This window comes from Solenopsis invicta, chromosome 10 (genome assembly GCF_016802725.1).
Source record: "Solenopsis invicta isolate M01_SB chromosome 10, UNIL_Sinv_3.0, whole genome shotgun sequence".
NCBI classification, from domain to species: domain Eukaryota; kingdom Metazoa; phylum Arthropoda; class Insecta; order Hymenoptera; family Formicidae; genus Solenopsis; species Solenopsis invicta.
In genome coordinates this window covers 2,017,578-2,036,015 of record NC_052673.1, presented here as the reverse complement: position 1 = coordinate 2,036,015, position 18,438 = coordinate 2,017,578, and the positions used below count along the sequence as shown (strand labels likewise).

At 34.1% G+C, this 18,438-nt stretch overlaps 1 protein-coding gene across 7 annotated transcripts in view; it reads left to right on the top strand.

Annotated features, from left to right (window-relative positions):
- LOC105203197 (protein sprint) overlaps positions 1-18,438 on the top strand; it is a 228,264-nt gene that overhangs the window by 179,024 nt on the left and 30,802 nt on the right. For all 7 annotated transcript variants that reach the window (XM_039454559.1, XM_039454557.1, XM_039454556.1 and 4 more), the window contains 2 exons: positions 12,915-13,557; positions 13,872-14,354. In XM_039454559.1, the coding sequence (XP_039310493.1) occupies positions 12,915-13,557; positions 13,872-14,354 (1,126 nt within the window). The remainder of the gene's footprint in view (positions 1-12,914; positions 13,558-13,871; positions 14,355-18,438) is intronic.

Genomic DNA, 18,438 nt, shown 5'->3' with positions numbered 1-18,438 from the left:
TAAGCTAAACTAAAACTCAAAAACCACAACGCCCTCTGCCTACTTTCTTATCTCTCTAAGTTACCGGTACTGCCACAAAAATAATTGACGTGGCTTGCCTGCTCTTATTATACGCGTGCACACGTTTATAAGAGCGGAGAAATAGATTGATTTAAAAAAATTATCGATATGTTAAAGACGGATGTATTAACGTAAAACGGATGTGATTTGGATTCATTAAATATTCTATGGTGGATATCCAATAGAAGTCTCACATAAAACATGCAATGGATGTTCATATTTTGTCTATTATATAAACGTCCAATGAAAAACGATTGTGTTTTGTCGTCCAAAGACGTTTTTGTTGGACGTCCGATGGATATTCTTAAACGGACGTCTGTAGAACATCCATGATATGTCTATGGACGTAACGACATAAAACAGGTATAATTTGTACGTCCGTGGGACATCTTGTGCTGTGTGAGAACACGTCGCGAGTAAACTTAGAAAATGTTGTAAATAAGATAAACACTTTTAAAATGCTAAATGTAAACCGACTTTGTATTTACGACAAAAGACGCATGAAACATTATGCTTGCTCTATAATAGCGCGCTTCCCGATTGATATCCGAATCCGAATATTCTATGGAAAAATTGGCCATTATAATTCGCGTTGAATTTTGAGAGAAACCATTAAAAGTACTTCGTTACAGTCTATTTAGACATTCTAAAGTGGTTACTGGTTATTAGTGTTCACTATGTCTATATAAAAGCTGAATTTCAGTTTTACAGGTAGCAAGGATATTTATAGGTGTATACTTTTTACGTAATTTTGATAAGTATGTTAGATATTAATTTTTTAATTTTCTTCTTTGATGATGTTGAATTTGGCTTTCAAATAATATAATTAAATTTAATGTATGACTTAATAGGTATATGAATTTGGTATGTAACGTATTGACCGTTCTTGCAACGTTCTGACGTTACAACTTTATAGTGGACGTTGCATAATACTTACTCAAAGCAAAGACATTGTTTTAAAAAGTTATGTTTTTATCTAAAGAAATTATAAAAAAATTTTTTTAAATAAAATATATTTTATAAAACCTTGTTTTGTGGCATTTACTAGTGTGTAAGATATCTATGACAAATTATTAATTTATGATTTTTTATAATTAAAAGTATCTTTCATCATTTATGATATTAATTGTTTGGTATGTGACCCCTCCCCCGTTTCACAAACTCATTCTTCTTTTTCCTCTTTAATAAATTGTAAATTATGTTATATAGCATCCGATGAACTTTTGATAAGATAATTGATGGAATTTTACGGCTAACAAACTGGTATTCATAGAATTATATCGCGTTAATAATTATTAAATTATTTTAAGAAAACAAAATGGTATTTTATTACTTTCCTTTTTCCTCTAATAAGGTCACAATCATTTATAAAACAGCAGAGTTTGCTAGATTTTTCCTGCCAGTTTACTGGCATAGAATGTCAATAGGTTCTGTTAATGTAATGTAAGCAACATGCAACCTCAGATGAGGTTTTAATATTTAGCTGTTGATCAGCTAACATTTTCTGTTTAAATCTGTTGCCAATCTGTTAACACACACATTTCGTTAACATTTTGCCTATTAAATATATTGTAACTTATTATTTTGTCTATTGTTATATAAAATAATGTAATTAATCATTAAACTCTTACGGAAAAAAAGGTACAAGAATACGAAATTATTACTAATATGTTATTAAACCTTAAATACCTTCACACAGCAAGCGTTCAAAATATCATAGGGGGTTTCCCAGTCTGGGAGACCCCCTATGATATTTTGAACGCTTGCTGTGTGAAGACAGAATATGATAAGAGGTTAGGACCAGGAGGTAAAAATAGTTTGAAATCTCTTATCTTGATTGATATGGTTGATCAACTTTATTAGTCTACTAAAATTTGAACGACACGGCAACAAAGTTTTGTTGGGGTTTATGGGACCACCATTGTATATGAGTGTAATTTTTTGTGAGTAACTTTATATAAAAAAGTCGGACAAAACACGTTTGAACTAGTCCGTTCGCGTATGTTACTCGCATATACTCTGTCTAAAACGTGGAGGTAAAAAATAACAGGAGGGAGTGTAAGGCCATTTAAGTAGTGACGGTTACTATGCTAAATGTGATTGGTTAATCACTGTAATACGGCGTTTTGTACTTTTATAAATGTACTGTCTATACTATATTGCACTGCCCGCATAGCACATAATATTGCAACAATATTAAGATATTGCAGTAATATTAAAACGTGATATACCACGTTGTAATATTGCTATGACATTACAGCAATATTGCAATATGATATTTCACATTTCAATATTGCAGTAATATTGCAGAAATAGAATGCGATATATCACATTATAATATTGCTATGATATTGCAGCAATATTGCAATATGATATACCCAGATAGCATACAATATTTATGATAAATATTAATAAATACTTATTATAAATATTTTTTATTAATGTTATGAAAATATTTCATACATATATTATGTACATGACAAAAATAATTATAAAAATCTTTATCCAAAATATTATTAAAATATTTATAAAATGTTTTCTAAAATATTTATGCTTAATAAAAAATAAATATTTACTAAAATATTTTATAAAATATTTTAGAAAATATTTATGATAAATAAAAAAATAAACATTTAAAGTAATAATTTATAAATTTATTCTTATTTTATGTAATTCTTGCATTATATTAACATATATTTTTTAATTGCACTTTTATTTAAATAAATAACATGTATTAACTTGATTTATCTGTTATATATACATATCAGCACTAAGTTTTCACAGGTTATCACAAGGGATTAGTTTGCAACGATCTTTGAGGTTAAGCAACGTTGACCGGAGTCGCGACTTGGATGGGTGACCGCTTGGGAATATCAATATTACTGCAATATTTTAGTCATATTGTTGTAACATTGCTGCAATATATTATGTCCGCGAAAATTAGTCACAGAAATCTTATTGCAATATCTCAGAAATATTACTGAAATATTGCAGTAATATTACTGGAATAAATTTTTGCGGACATAATATATTGCAATAATGTTACAGTAATATTACTGAGATGTTGCAGTAATATTCCTATGACAATTTTTTGCAGACATAATATATTGTAGCAATATTACAGCAATATTTCTATAATATTCTTTAATATTACAAAATATTACTGCGATAAATTTTCGTGGACATTAGACATTGCAGTAATATTGCTGCAAAATTACTGCAATATACACTACTCAAAAGAAAATAGAGAACACTTTCCAGACACCAAAAATTAGGCTATTTTCAAATGACTGTAACTCGGTGAAAAATCATCGTAGATAAAAAATAAAAAAAGCATTTTGAAGCTTGAAGATCCAACTTTAACGCTCTATCAGCAGATTTTCAAAATTCTTTTAACTTCCTTGTCTTATGCAGTAAAAAAGCACACCCTGTTTTGTTCCTTAAAATTTCGTATTTTTGACACTTTGCAGCTCGACCAACAAATTTTTTTCGAACAATTTAAGTAAAGCTTCATAAACTACAACATTTTGCCTACAAAATGCTTTTCTTAAAATTTCTCTACGATTTTTTTTGACCGAGTTACGCTACTTTGAAGCTAAACCTGCATTTTTTACAAATGATATCCGTACTCCGTGAAAAATCATCGTAGACAAAAAATCAAAAAACCATTTTAAAGCTCGAAGTTCCAGCTTTAACATGCTGTTAATGGTTTTCAAAAATTTTCTCAATTTCTTAGTACTATGCCCCAAAAAAGATACACTGTTTTTTCCTTAAAATAACGTATTTTTAACAGCCTGTAGCTCAATAAAAAAATTTTTCTCGACAAATCCAATGCAAGTGCCATAAAGTATGACATTTTCTCTACAAAATGCTTTTTTTAAAGTTTTCTCTACGATTTTTTTTGACCGAGTTACAAGACTTTGAAGATATACATTTTTTACAGTACATTTTTCCGAAAAATGACGTCTACCGCCGACATTAGCATTACCCAATGTGCACCACGTGGAGGTTGTCGGTCGGATTTTTGCACATCGTGTGTGTGTGTGTGTGTGTGTGTGTGTGTGTGTGTGTGTGTGTGTGTGTGTGTGTGTGCGTGCGTGCGTGTGTGTGTGTGTGTGTGTGTGTGTGTGTGTGTGTGTGTGTGTGTGTGTGTGTGTGTGTGTGTGTGTGTGTGTGTGTGTGTGTGTGTGTGTGTGTGTGTGTGTGTGTGTGTGTGTGTGTGTGTGTGTATGTATCACAGCAGAGATAAGGACCCCGCAGTTCGTCACTTCTGCAGTATTTAATGACTCCAAACCCTCTCTGCTGTGTGTGTATGCGCTCGCGCGCATGAGAGTTCAATAGTGTGTATTTCCTCCTCTCTGATCAATTACTGCTTGCAAGCGTTCTCGCATATTTATACATCTTGCAATACGATCTTGCGGAATGTTGTGCCAAATTTCCGTTAAAATTTCTCCCAATTCTTCTAAATTTCGCGGCTGTTCCTCGCGACGCCTTAATCGTCGTTCCATTTCATCCCAAATGTGCTCGATTGGATTTAAGTCCGGGCTATTGGCGGGATGATTTAACAGTCTAATTGCGTGTCGTTGAAAAAAACGTCGCGTTATATTCGCCGTATGAGGTCGAGCGTTGTCCTGCATAAAAATAAAGTTCCGACAGGTTCGATTTAATAGCAAAACGTGTGGTCGTAGAATATCGTTGATATAACGAACACCCGTCATTGCCGGAGGTGGCAGGATCACTAGATCACTTCGTCTTGTAAGTGATATACACCCCCACACCATCACGGAACCGCCGTTGTAGGATCGTATTGGCATAACGCAACGTCGATCATAGCGTTCATTTCGTCGATGCCAAGTACGTATACGAGCATCATTGCCATAAAGGCAAAAACATGATTCGTCGGAGAAATATACATTTCTCCAATCCTGTGAACTGTAAACATATAGTCGTCTTAGTCTAAAAAAAATCTCTTTTTAGACAAAGATGACCATATGTAAACATTGCATGCTCAATACAATAAAATTTTGTTTAGTACGCCGGCGATTCTCGCAGTGTGATAAGCGACACGGAATTTTCAAAATGCCGCGTAGACATTTATCGGCCGTAGAAGTTGCACGCATAATTGCGCTTTTGCAACAAGGTTTTAGTATGCGTTATGTGGCGCAAGATATTGGTGCATCTGTGTCCGTAGTGAGTAGAGCTTGGTTACGATATCAAGACACGGGAAATTACACGAGACGTGAAGGTAGTGGTCGTTCTCGATTAACGACAAATAGACAAGATCGAGCCATTGTTCGTTATGCATTAGAAAGACGAATAATTACCGCAAGAAACATTCGTAATGACATTCATTTGCGCCATGTGTGCGAACAAACAATTCGCAACCGTTTGAGAGAAGCCGGTCTTCGTTCTCGTGTTCGTGCACAAGTACCAAGACTCACACTCGTACATCGCCAAGTACGTTATCAATTTGCGCGCAATCTCATAAATTGGACCGCTAGGGATTGGAGAAATGTATATTTCTCCGACGAATCACGTTTTTGCCTTTATGGCAATGATGCTCGTATACGTACTTGGCGTCGACGAAATGAACGCTATGATCGACGTTGCGTTATGCCAATACGATCCTACAACGGCGGTTCCGTGATGGTGTGGGGGTGTATATCACTTACAAGATGAAGTGATCTAGTGATCCTGCCACCTCCGGCAATGACGGGTGTTCGTTATATCAACGATATTCTACGACCACACGTTTTGCTATTAAATCGAACCTGTCGGAACTTTATTTTTATGCAGGACAACGCTCGACCTCATACGGCGAATATAACGCGACGTTTTTTTCAATGACACGCAATTAGACTGTTAAATCATCCCGCCAATAGCCCGGACTTAAATCCAATCGAGCACATTTGGGATGAAATGGAACGACGATTAAGGCGTCGCGAGGAACAGCCGCGAAATTTAGAAGAATTGGGAGAAATTTTAACGGAAATTTGGCACAACATTCCGCAAGATCGTATTGCAAGATGTATAAATATGCGAGAACGCTTGCAAGCAGTAATTGATCAGAGAGGAGGAAATACACACTATTGAACTCTCATGCGCGCGAGCGCATACACACACAGCAGAGAGGGTTTGGAGTCATTAAATACTGCAGAAGTGACGAACTGCGGGGTCCTTATCTCTGCTGTGATACATACACACACACACACACACACACACACACACACACACACACACACACACACTCACACACACACACACACGATGTGCAAAAATCCGACCGACAACCTCCACGTGGTGCACATTGGGTAATGCTAATGTCGGCGGTAGACGTCATTTTTCGGAAAAATGTACTGTAAAAAATGTATATCTTCAAAGTCTTGTAACTCGGTCAAAAAAAATCGTAGAGAAAACTTTAAAAAAAGCATTTTGTAGAGAAAATATCATACTTTATGGCACTTGCATTGGATTTGTCGAGAAAAATTTTTTTATTGAGCTACAGGCTGTTAAAAATACGTTATTTTAAGGAAAAAACAGTGTATCCTTTTTGGGGCATAGTACTAAGAAATTGAGAAAATTTATGAAAACCATTAACAGCATGTTAAAGCTGGAACTTCGAGCTTTAAAATGGTTTTTTGATTTTTTGTCTACGATGATTTTTCACGGAGTACGGATATCATTTGTAAAAAATGCAGGTTTAGCTTCAAAGTAGCGTAACTCGGTCAAAAAAAATCGTAGAGAAATTTTAAAAAAAGCATTTTGTAGGCAAAATGTTGTAGTTTATGAAGCTTTACTTGAATTGTTCGAAAAAAATTTGTTGGTCGAGCTGCAAAGTGACAAATATACGAAATTTTAAGGAACAAAACAGGGTGTGCTTTTTTACTGCATAAGACAAGGAAGTTAAAAGAATTTTGAAAATCTGCTAGAAAATAGAGCGTTAAAGTTGGATCTTCAAGCTTCAAAATGCTTTTTTTATTTTTTATCTACGATGATTTTTCACCGAGTTACAGTCATTTGAAAATAGCCTAATTTTTGGTGTCTGGAAAGTGTTCCCTATTTTCTTTTGAGTAGTGTATCTGTACAATATTACCGCAATATTGGAATATTGCAGCAATATTATGTGCTGTGCGGGTAGGTATATATTTTTTAAACTAAACCAAATGTGTCAAACAAATCGGGTTTTGCATATATATATTTTTTTAATTCATATAAAGTTGTAAACTTGTAAAACAGTATTAATCTATCAGTAATCTATCAAAATGCTCATGCGTTGCAGTGCAATAGATTGTAAAAGCAATATAAATATTATTAAAGTAAAAGATGCAAATATAAAATCAGGGTCAACGAAAACAATAACATTCTACAGGTAATTACAAATAATTTTACTAAATATTGATTAGCGTAAGTATTAACAAATAAGTTAAATAAAGTGTTATATCTTTATTCCGTTCTTCTCCCAGCAAAAAATGATAATGGAATCGATGTGAATTCGATGTCGATTCCATATGGGCTCCATTATCATACCAAAACATAACACAATATATTTATATATGTATATAATACATATATGTCATATTTATTAACCTTTAGACTGCCGGTATTGGATCTATTGTAATTCTCTTAGAAAGTTCCGAAATACTTATATCTTGAATATAACCTATATAAGGGGAAATATACACTTAGGAGCCGGAAAAAAAGTCATTTTTGTGAATTTTTTTAAGGAAAACTATTTGAAATTTTGAATTGGGAGTTTTTCTATCTGAAAGTATACACATTCAGGAATATGTCCAATTTTTTTTATTAAAAAAAATAAAAAATTGACGAGGTTGTGGTATAATCTTTGGAGCGTTGTAAAAAAATCCAGGTAAATGGTACCCACTGGCGTTTCCTCAAAAATCATCTAAAACAAAAAACCAAAAAGATTATTAAATTAGATACTATAATCTAGTACTTGTCATAGCCGATTTTTAAAATATCAATTTATGACAAAATGGCGGACGTTTGAACATAACATAGCGATTTTTCGACCAAAAATTAGTTATTATTTTGCCTATAAAACAAAAACTAAGCAACGAAAAAAAAATTCTATGACAAGTACTAGATAATGATGTATAGAATAATCACAAAAAATTCAAGGCAACATGCACGTTCAACAATGGTGTCACGTCATTGTTAGAAATCATGAACGTGTTAGGAATATCGGTCGGATTGGGCGCGCACTTGTACGCTGCGCAAGAAGATGAAACTCGCATAGCGAAAGCCGAGCTGCAAGCGCAAGAACAGACTAAAGAAGGTTGAATACAACGCCGAAAAGAAAATTTAGAAAATATGAACATTCCGTCGAACGTAGAAGACTTACACTATGGGCCTGGTATCGATGATTCCATGTAAGTTGACAAATTTAATGATTTATTCATTACCAAATTTTTAAACGCGTTCATTGGTTTTCGAGAAATTTTGGGTACCGATTTGAAAAACGTGGTTTTGAGAAAAACGCGTTTAAAAATTTGGTAATGAATAAATCATTAAATTTGTCAACTTACATGGAATCATCGATACCAGACCCATAGTGTAAGTCTTCTACGGTCGACGGAATGTTCATATTTTCTAAATTTTCTTTTCGGCGTTGTATTCAACCTTCTTTAGTCTGTTCTTGCGCTTGCAGCTCGGCTTTCGCTATGCGAGTTTCGTCTTCTTGCGCAGCGTACAAGTGCGCGCCCAATCCGACCGATATTCCTAACACGTTCATGATTTCTAACAATGACGTGACACCATTGTTGAACGTGCATGTTGCAAGAAATGCAGTAATGTTAACGATTTTGGCCCCGCTGTGCATTGTTTTTGGAGCTATCTTCCAAATAAGTTGGTTGAAGCTCTCATTGCTGTTTTGTGTGTATCCGCCAACACAGCGTTCCAACAATTTATCATTGCTGAGGTTTTCGTAAATTGGTTTGATGACATCTAACACCGTTTTTGGCAATGCTGAATAATCGTGACGGAAATTCCTCAGTCCTCCTTTAGCTTTCGCTTGTTGCAACTTGCACCACGATTCGGGGCCTTTGGGACAAAAATGATGTTCAGGCTTGCTGTCTGTTGAGCCGTAATGGTAGAATGTTGTCCATATCGCTTTTTTCATGTCATCCTTGGTGTTACTGTTTCTTCGAATGGCTAAGTCATAGTAAATGCTCAGTTTGTCTATAAACTTTGCCGTCAATTTGTTTTTGCCGCCGATTCCAAGATTTTTTTTCTTGCATTCGCGAAGACGGGTTCCCATTCGCTTTTGAACGTGTCCCACGCATTCTTTTTTTATAATCTCAATCACCATAGGGTTTCGCATTCAAAATGCGTCAAAATCTAATCCTGTGTACGTCTTAAAGTCGCCATCCTCGACGTAATTAATGTACATAACTCCATGCTTTTCGACAGATCTTGAAAATAATTCCTTCATGGCGTCTACTTCCATTTTGCCTGCCAATCCGACATGATTCGCCTGACAATTTTCTTCATGATTAAATTTCCATTCCTGATATTGCTCGGTTTTTACGTGTTTATTCCAATAGTTGCATTCAACACAATAAGCAGACTTTACAATAAAATCAACGATTTTTCCTGTCAAGTGACCAATGAGAACCGCAACTCCATATAATGAGGTAAAAGCACGTTTTCGCCACGTACTATCTCCTGAAACGGTCAGTTTTTTATATCATTACTTGAATTTTGTTTTGTTATTTCCTGTTGTTCTTCTTTTACAGCTTGTTTTAACACCAATTGAACAAGACTTGAAGCAGCAGAATGAATGTTCTCAATTATCACATCATACGTCGTTTGTTGAACCGGAGGCGGTAAATCCATGAGGCCACAAAATTTCATAGCTCCACGCAAACCAATTCCTAATAAACGCATAACAAAAAAGAATCGTGTATTTATTTCGTAAGCAGTCTTGATGTACGGGCACGAAGGAATGAAAGTCGGTTTGCACGATGAACACGAAACTACAATTTTAAAACCGAGCTCTCGCTTTCTATTGAGAATCGAACATTACTATCACACTTTTTGCATTTTACACATTCCAATAAGGCAGAAAACACAGCCAGAAAATTCAAAATTCGATATCCGATGTTTGGATCTTCTGGTGCGGATGCCTCACGATCAGTCTTCAATTTTTTGGCACTGGAACTAATATTCTCGTCGGAAAGTTTTACTTTTTCGGCAGTATATCGATTTTTGGGCGGTATCTTCTTTTTGTTTCGATCTTTGCGAAAAGATCCGGATTGATGAGTTTTTCGAAAACCTTTATATCTGTTATCCATTTTCCTCAGAATATGTATTCACAGATGAAAACTCACTGTAACGCACAGTTGCACTACTGACAAAACGCATCCAATTTCTGGCAAAGAATAACAGTCGTGTGATATTTCCGTTATACTTGGACCCGAGCACGTCCGAAAACACAATAGAATCGTAAAACAGGTCTAGACACGCTCTCTTCGAAGGGTCGCTTGCCGTTACCTGCCTCTCGGCTCGGCTCGGCCGCAAAACAGGCGGTACGGCGCGCTCTCGGAGACGGTTCACTCTCTCGGCTGTAACTTCGTTATTTATCGAGATATTGACTTGCAATTTTAACCAGATATTCTTGAGACCTTAAGCATCAAGAAAATGCACAAAAAAAATCAATTTTTTCGACCATGCTAGGTGTATATCTCCCCATAATGGGATCTGACATAGCGTCTATATATAGACTTTCCGGCGGCTAACGATAAGGAAGAAATTCAAAATTTTAATTTTGGCCAAAAAGGTCGTTTTGATAGGTTTTTGGGGTCACTGAATACGATAGCAAAATCAGTTTTTGAAAATATTCGATCCTTATGCCTATGCGCCAAAATTGCATGAGGTTTATAAGTATGTGATATGACTCCTTTAATATTATCCAGAGCCAACGACGGGGGCATAGAGAAACAATGTAGCTCTAGTTTTATTTTTATTTGTTTTTTTATTTGTGTATGTGTGTGAAAAAGAGGAGGGGAGGGTTATGTGTTGAACCTTCTGTACACGTTTTGGAGTGTTTAGATAAATTATTCCAAAAAGTCTATATTTAGATTTTCCGGTGGTCTGAAGGTTAATACTATTTATGAATTTTTTTATTTTGTTTTCTTGACTATTTTAAGTGTCACGCTTTGAGAGGCCACACCAATATGGCGCTCACTATTCCTCCTTACGTCTGCTGAGCCTGGCCAGGGAAGGGGGAGATATCCTCCCTCCTGTTATTTCTTACCTCCATGGTCTAAAGTTAGAATACTATACGAGGGGTGATCAAAAAGTAAGGTGACTTTTTGAATTTCGCGCGCTCTGTACACTCTAATTTCAAAATTTTTTTTTTTTTTGTTGGTACACTCGTCACGATCATATGTTCACAGTTTTTACTATATAACATGTGTTATTTTTATGTGAGAGGCATAAAGGTTAGACTTGTGTTTGCGTGCTCGGCGATTTTTTGCTGTTGAAAATAATGGAGCAGAGAGTTTGTATTAATTTTTGTGTAAAAAATGGTATTAAGTGTTCAAAAACTCTTGAAATGTTGACAGTGGCGTACGGTGAGTCAACTTTGAGCAAAAAAAATGTTTATAAATGGTATAAGTTATTCCAAGAGGGCCGAGAAAATGTTAACGATGAACCTCGCTCTGGACGCCCCAGCACGTCAAAAACCGACGAAAATGTTCAGGAAGTGAAAGAAATTGTGTTGAAAAATCGTCGAATCACGATTAGAGAAATAGCTGATGATCTTAACATATCGTTCGGCTCATGCCAATCAATTTTAACAGATGTTTTGGGTATGACACGTGTGTCAGCGAAATTCGTCGTTACTAGTGAGTACTTTTTTGGCCAAAAACAATACTATCATCATGCCTCAGCCACCGTATTCACCAGACTTGGCCCCCTGCGACTTTTTCCTCTTCCCAAAATTGAAAAGGCCTATGAAAGGACGAAGATTTGCGACGATTGAGGAGATTAAGGCTGCATCGCTGGAGGAGCTCAAGGCAATACCCAAAAGTGCATTTCAGAAATGTTTTGACGACTGGAAAAAGCGCTGGCACAAATGCATTGTATCAGAGGGGAATTATTTTGAAGGGGATAACATAATTTTGGATGAATAAATGAATATTTTTTTATAAAAATGGAAAGTCACCTTACTTTTTGATCACACCTCGTATAGTGCCGTGGAAAAGGGGGCTGCATGGAGTCCGAAATATATCATGAAATACATCAATGTTCAATTTTATACATTTTAAGTTATTAAAAAGTACTTCATATCTGCACGTTACATAATTATATTTTTTAATAAAAATGACAATAATTTTTTGGAAAGTATAATTATTTTTAGCTTTAAAATGACGTATTGTAAATTTCTTTAAAGTTTCTTTTTTGTGAAGATATGATTTTTTAAAGAAAAAGTGGTTTGTTTAACTGTAAAAAAGCGGATTGTCTAACTGTTTTTCATTTTCGCTTAATGATTTTTCCTTTATAACTTTATAATAAATAATTTTTTGACACTGCCGATTATGCAGTCACATTTCTGAGATTCTGAGACTTTTATTTGAAGAAAAGATTATTGAAAAATATTGATTGAAACCAAAGTTAAAGTTTCTTAAAGTTGAAAGTCTCCCAGACCGGGAAATGCGTTAATGTAATTTTCCGGATGGGTGTGTTTAAGAGTTGAAGAACTTTAGCTCTTCCATAGTATATACCAATTTGTTTCGTATTCTTGTAATTTTTCCATAAGAAAAGAATTATAAAAGAATATAAGTCAGTTATCTTTTTTGCAATTGAAATAATCGTTTTTTTTCTCTCTACAGCAAAACACACCGTCGGATCCCAACACGTCATTGCTAAGTCCTCAATCTAATAAATCTCTCAATTCCAACTTCTCCATCAAATCGCCTCTTTCGCCTACTACTCCAATTTTATCGCCTACCTCAAAGTTGATCCCAAAAATACCTAACATGATCTCTCCAAATACTCCTTCTAGCACCAATAAATCGAAAAGGCGGCGCGATCGCGAGAATCGAAAAAATTCACAACATTATCAGGAATCGGACATCTTAGACTCATATTATCGAAGTTCGCCGGCTGATAAGATTTCCGATTATGAAGACATTTGGAATACAACTGACCAATCAACACAGTCGACTTGGAACGACAGATTAAAAGATAATATAGTCGTCTGTACTCTGCAAGATTGTGTGAAAAATTCTAATGACTACCTGATGAGTCCTAGAGAATCCGAAAAAAGTCTTGTCAACGAAAGATTACGTGAGGAAGAACAAATTATTCTAAAGAATGATAGGTTTATTCTGAAAAACAATAAAATGGGACACAAGGAAATAATGAGTCCAGAATTTAGTAGTTTTAAACCTGTTTTAGAAATGAAAAGTCCTGACCAGAACTCACCAGAAGAAACTAATATGGGAAAGAGGCCTGATCTGCTATCTAGAGTTTGTAAGATTTTATTAGATTGTTATACAATATATAAAGTTATATAAAAGTTTGTATAAAAGATTACACAATAATCTTTTATACAAAAGATTAGAAATTTTAAAGATAAATGCTTTATTTAATTTTAACTTTTGTATTATTAAGTTTTGTTAAATATCAGGTGTCATATATTGAATTAAAAGTTAACACGTTCTTTTTAATTATTAATTTCTAATTCGTGATAATTTTTATTATTTTGTATTATTATTAAATCTTTTAATGTTCTTTTCTGTTAAAAAATTGTTTTAATGGTTTTGAAATTAGAGAACTTTTTACAGGCAGTGCTAACTCATTGAACAACCCTAACACGGTAACGCCCCCAAGAAACAAATTGGGCCTTGTTTTGGCAAAATCGGAAAGCAACAGTCCCCAGACGCCTGAATCTAAACAGAGCAGTCCGTTCTATGCGGAACCAGCCGACGCTATTGTTCAAAACGCCATTATAATTCCAAGAAGACGACCGAGCAAAAACAATCCGGCCATGAATAAGTACCGACACAGCGAACCAGGTTGGTTACAAAGTCCAACTGGGAATAATGTTAACCAATTGCATTCTGTTGAATGCTGGGAAGAACCCTCTGAAGAAACGGAGGATAAGACACCGTTAATTTCGTCGTCAGTCGATAACCTAGCGAAAAGATTGACTCAAACTAAGGAGACGAAGAAGATTCCTCGAGCAAAACCCGTCCAACCACCGAAGATAAGAACCAAAGTATACAATGACACATTTTGGGCGGTAGATTCTAGCTGGGAGTTTATTGGTACGTTTTATATTAAAAAGAGGTGCACTACACGAAACATTATTTTTTAAGGCTTTAAGACATAAATTACATTAAACGTCAACGATTAAGCAGGATAAATTGCTATAATTTTATAAATATTTTGAAGCAATTATATATATATATATATATATATATATATTTATATATATATATATATACATATATATATATATATATATATATATATATATATATATATATATTTATATTTTGTTTGTTTTTTAAATGATTTTAATATTTTAATAAGTATAGAGTATTCTAAATATGAATAACACAAGAAATAAGAAGAAATACTATTTTTTAATCGAAACGGATCTTCGCACTTAATCCTTAATCGACATTGTGGGGTCATTCGTGTTCGAGTAAAATTTCCCGCGTCGCGTACACCAGTACAGGACATGCTACACGTTCATACGCGTAAGATTAATGAATAAAAAAACATAGGAGAGATTATATCGGTAGTGCGAGTAGGATAAACGCGCGACGGATGCATGTCATGGATTTATCTTAAGCGTCCAGTTTTTGTGACGTTATTAGAAAGAAACAGAAAGCTCCAGAAAAAGAGCTGTAATGTCAAGAGTAAATGTTGTTTATATTATAAATAAGTGTTATTAGGTACAGTTACACCATAGTGTAACTGTACCTAATAACACTTATTTATAATATAGACCTATTGTTGGGCGTGTGGTATAACAACAGCAGTTCGAAATTATGGGATAATGTTTCAATCAGTTAGTATCAATAATAACAAAAATTTTATATTTTGGAGGTTATGATCTATTGTATGTATAATATTGTAAAATCGTAAAATTAAAAATTACGAATAAAACAGTATTACTATTTCAGTTTTCTCGGAAATCATACTTTAAATAATAAATCATTGTTTTATTATCGCAATAAATTTTTAGATTTACTTATAATATTATACTGAAATGACAAAAAATCATTCAATATTGGCGCCCTTGTGCAGCCATCTTAAACGTTCATCATATAGAGGGTGACCCAAAAAATCTGCCCATACCCTCATGAGTTGATAGAACTAGTGAAACTGAGAAGAAAAGTTCTTTACCATTTTTCAAAATTCGCAATAGTTACCGAAATAAAAATTAATAAATTCAGCAAATAGCATGTACTTTCCCTCACCACACGCGGGGACCGCCCGTCGGTCGCAAAACCACCCTTCTAAAAAAGGGCGATTAAAACCGATTAATTTGGATTAAAATCTAATCCATTTTAATCTACTGTAATTTGTTTTAATAAATATAATCCATTGCCTGGATTAAAAGATAAGCCGTTTTAATGCTGAATGAATCGTAAATGTTTATAATACATCATACAACGATTAGTTTTAATCCGAAATAATTCTTTTCGAATACATATTTTTGTTAATTCAGATGAATCCGAATAAGTAGCTGAATAAGAATCCGCTTGAATCTGTGGCAGTTTTTAATCATTTTTAATTACCAAAATATTTACGAATCAAATATAATGAGTATGAATGCTGTTGAATATATTTACGATTTAATTCATTGTAATAAATGGGAAGGAATTATATAGAAGTATATAGAAAGAAATATATAGAAGTAATATGTGTGTGTGTGTGTGTGTGTGTGTGTGTGTGTGTGTGTGTGTGCGTGCGTGCGTGCGTGTGTGTGTGCGTGTGTGTGTGTGTGTGTGTGTGTGTGTGTGTGTGTGTGTGTGCGCGCGCGCGCGTGTGCAAGTGCGAGTGAGTGTGAGTGTGTGTGTGTGTGTATGTGTATTACTTCTATATATTTCTTTTTTTTTTAATTTAATATACATCTATGCTGTTAAAAATTTCCAAACATTCAAGAAAATTCGAAAGATTTTATTTTTCTAATTTTATAAATTGTTTTAGTGTAATGCATAATATAACAATTTTTAAAAATTTTAATTTAGTTACATTGAGACTCCTAAAAACTTTCAGCGACCACGTTTTTAAGAATCCTAACATTATTGGCGAAAAATGATACGTTGAGACGCTAAGTATTCTTACGTGCTATTTTTAAATGAAAAGCTATTTTGATAAAATAACATTGTAAATTATTTTAAATAATTTGTAAAATTGTTCGAAAACTATTTTTTTCTTGACGGTTGTTTATTAACTGTTAAAAAAAAGCATAGCTTTTGGACAATTTTACAAATTTGTTAACGTGATTTAATGTTATCATCAAAATATCTTTTTATTTAAAAATGGCACACAAGAATTGTCAGCATCGCATTAAAATTTGATTTAATTATAATTTATGAAATCCTGTAATTTTGAATTGAAATGGATTTAACAAGTGAGTGCTGGCCATCACTAGGCGGTCGCGGAGGATCTTCTTGTGAGTCAAGTGCGGCTACAGGCATTATATCTAAGCGCCACCGCGGCTGACTTTCCAGCTCATACTTCAGTGAGCTGCTTGTTGTAACCTCGAGACGAATACTCACTCTCATTCTTTTCAAACGTGATGTGTATGGAACGCTGTTCCACATAAAATTTTATATTTTTACATGTAAATAACAATTTGTATTGTTATTTAATCTTGTACATAAATTAATGTTTAATTCAAATTTAATCTTTTTTTAATATTTTTTAATGAAAAGGATACAAGAAATATTTTTTTGTAAACTAAACATTTATTACGTTTACATTAATGTATTCTGTTTTAATTAATCTATCTGGTTTCCTATCTTATTTTCAATTAATTATTTTATTTAATGTCCACACGTGCAATCGTCAAAGTTCAGATTCATATGAATTCCTATAACCCGTTACTAATCCGTCTAAGATGAATTATATACATTTTGTATAAATTTAATCCTTTTTGATACCGAAATTCCGGAATAACAAACAGGATTGAAATGGATTACTTTTTTGTTAATCAGTTGTAATCACTCTTTTTCAGCAGGGCACAGGTAGCCGCGGCAAGCGGCGCGGTGAAGTGGATAAGACAGCCATTGCTGCTTTTCCCTTCTTACCGCGCCGCCTGCAGCGGCTGCCTATGGTTTGGCGACCGACAAGCGGTCCCCGCGTACGATGGGTAGGGAAAGTACGTGCTCATTTGCCGACTTTATTAATTTTTATCTTGGTAACTATTGCAAATTTTGAAAAATGGTAAAGGACTTTTCTTCTTAGTTTCACTTGCTCTATCAACCCATGAGGGTACGGCAGATTTTCTGAGTCATCCTGTATAGCTACTTCCGTCCCTAATCATTGTGCCAAATGTTCCCTTCTGTTTCTTTTTACTCATTGTACAAGATATTATCGTGTTTCTTGAAATTACGTATCTTGCTTGCTCTTTTTCACTTTTGTCGCTTGCTCTCTCGCTCGCTTTTTCGTTTTTTCGCTCATCACTCTCGATCAGCTGACTGTAAACGAGCGCCATCGGTGTCGATAATGTGGAACAAATTTTGACAACAATAACGTTTCTTACATGAATAATTCGAGACTTGAATTTTTTTATCACGATATATTTACTTGTAGACAGAGTTGATTATATTATAAATAAAATTGAATAATGACTAAAATTTTGATTGATCATTAGTCGGAATAATTAGTCATTAGTCACAAATGTTTTGACAAAAGTAATTACAATTGACAAGTAATTTCAAAGAATATTTTACTTTCGTTAATCACAATTGCATATCATTTGTTAATTATGATTACCAAAAAATTATTAGTCATTAAGAATTCTTTTTGATAACATTTTACTCACTGGATAATGATTATATTAATGATTATAATGACTAACTTATTCAGATTTTCATCAATAACTAATAATTATTGATCATTACTTAGTAATGGCATTGATTCATAACTACTAATCATTAGTATAAGAATTCTAACTACAACTAATATTCCTTAATTATCAGTCATTATTACACAAATGATTGAAGTCATAATCGTCAATCATTTTTTCCGATTACATTTTGCCACAGATATCTATCTAACAACTAGATCGCTACCTTCGGCTGAATAGCTGTGTCCGGCAGGATATCCGGATTCGGCCATCTTACCCAACAAGAAAATGGCGTCTACGCGTAGATTAGGTTAGTGCGT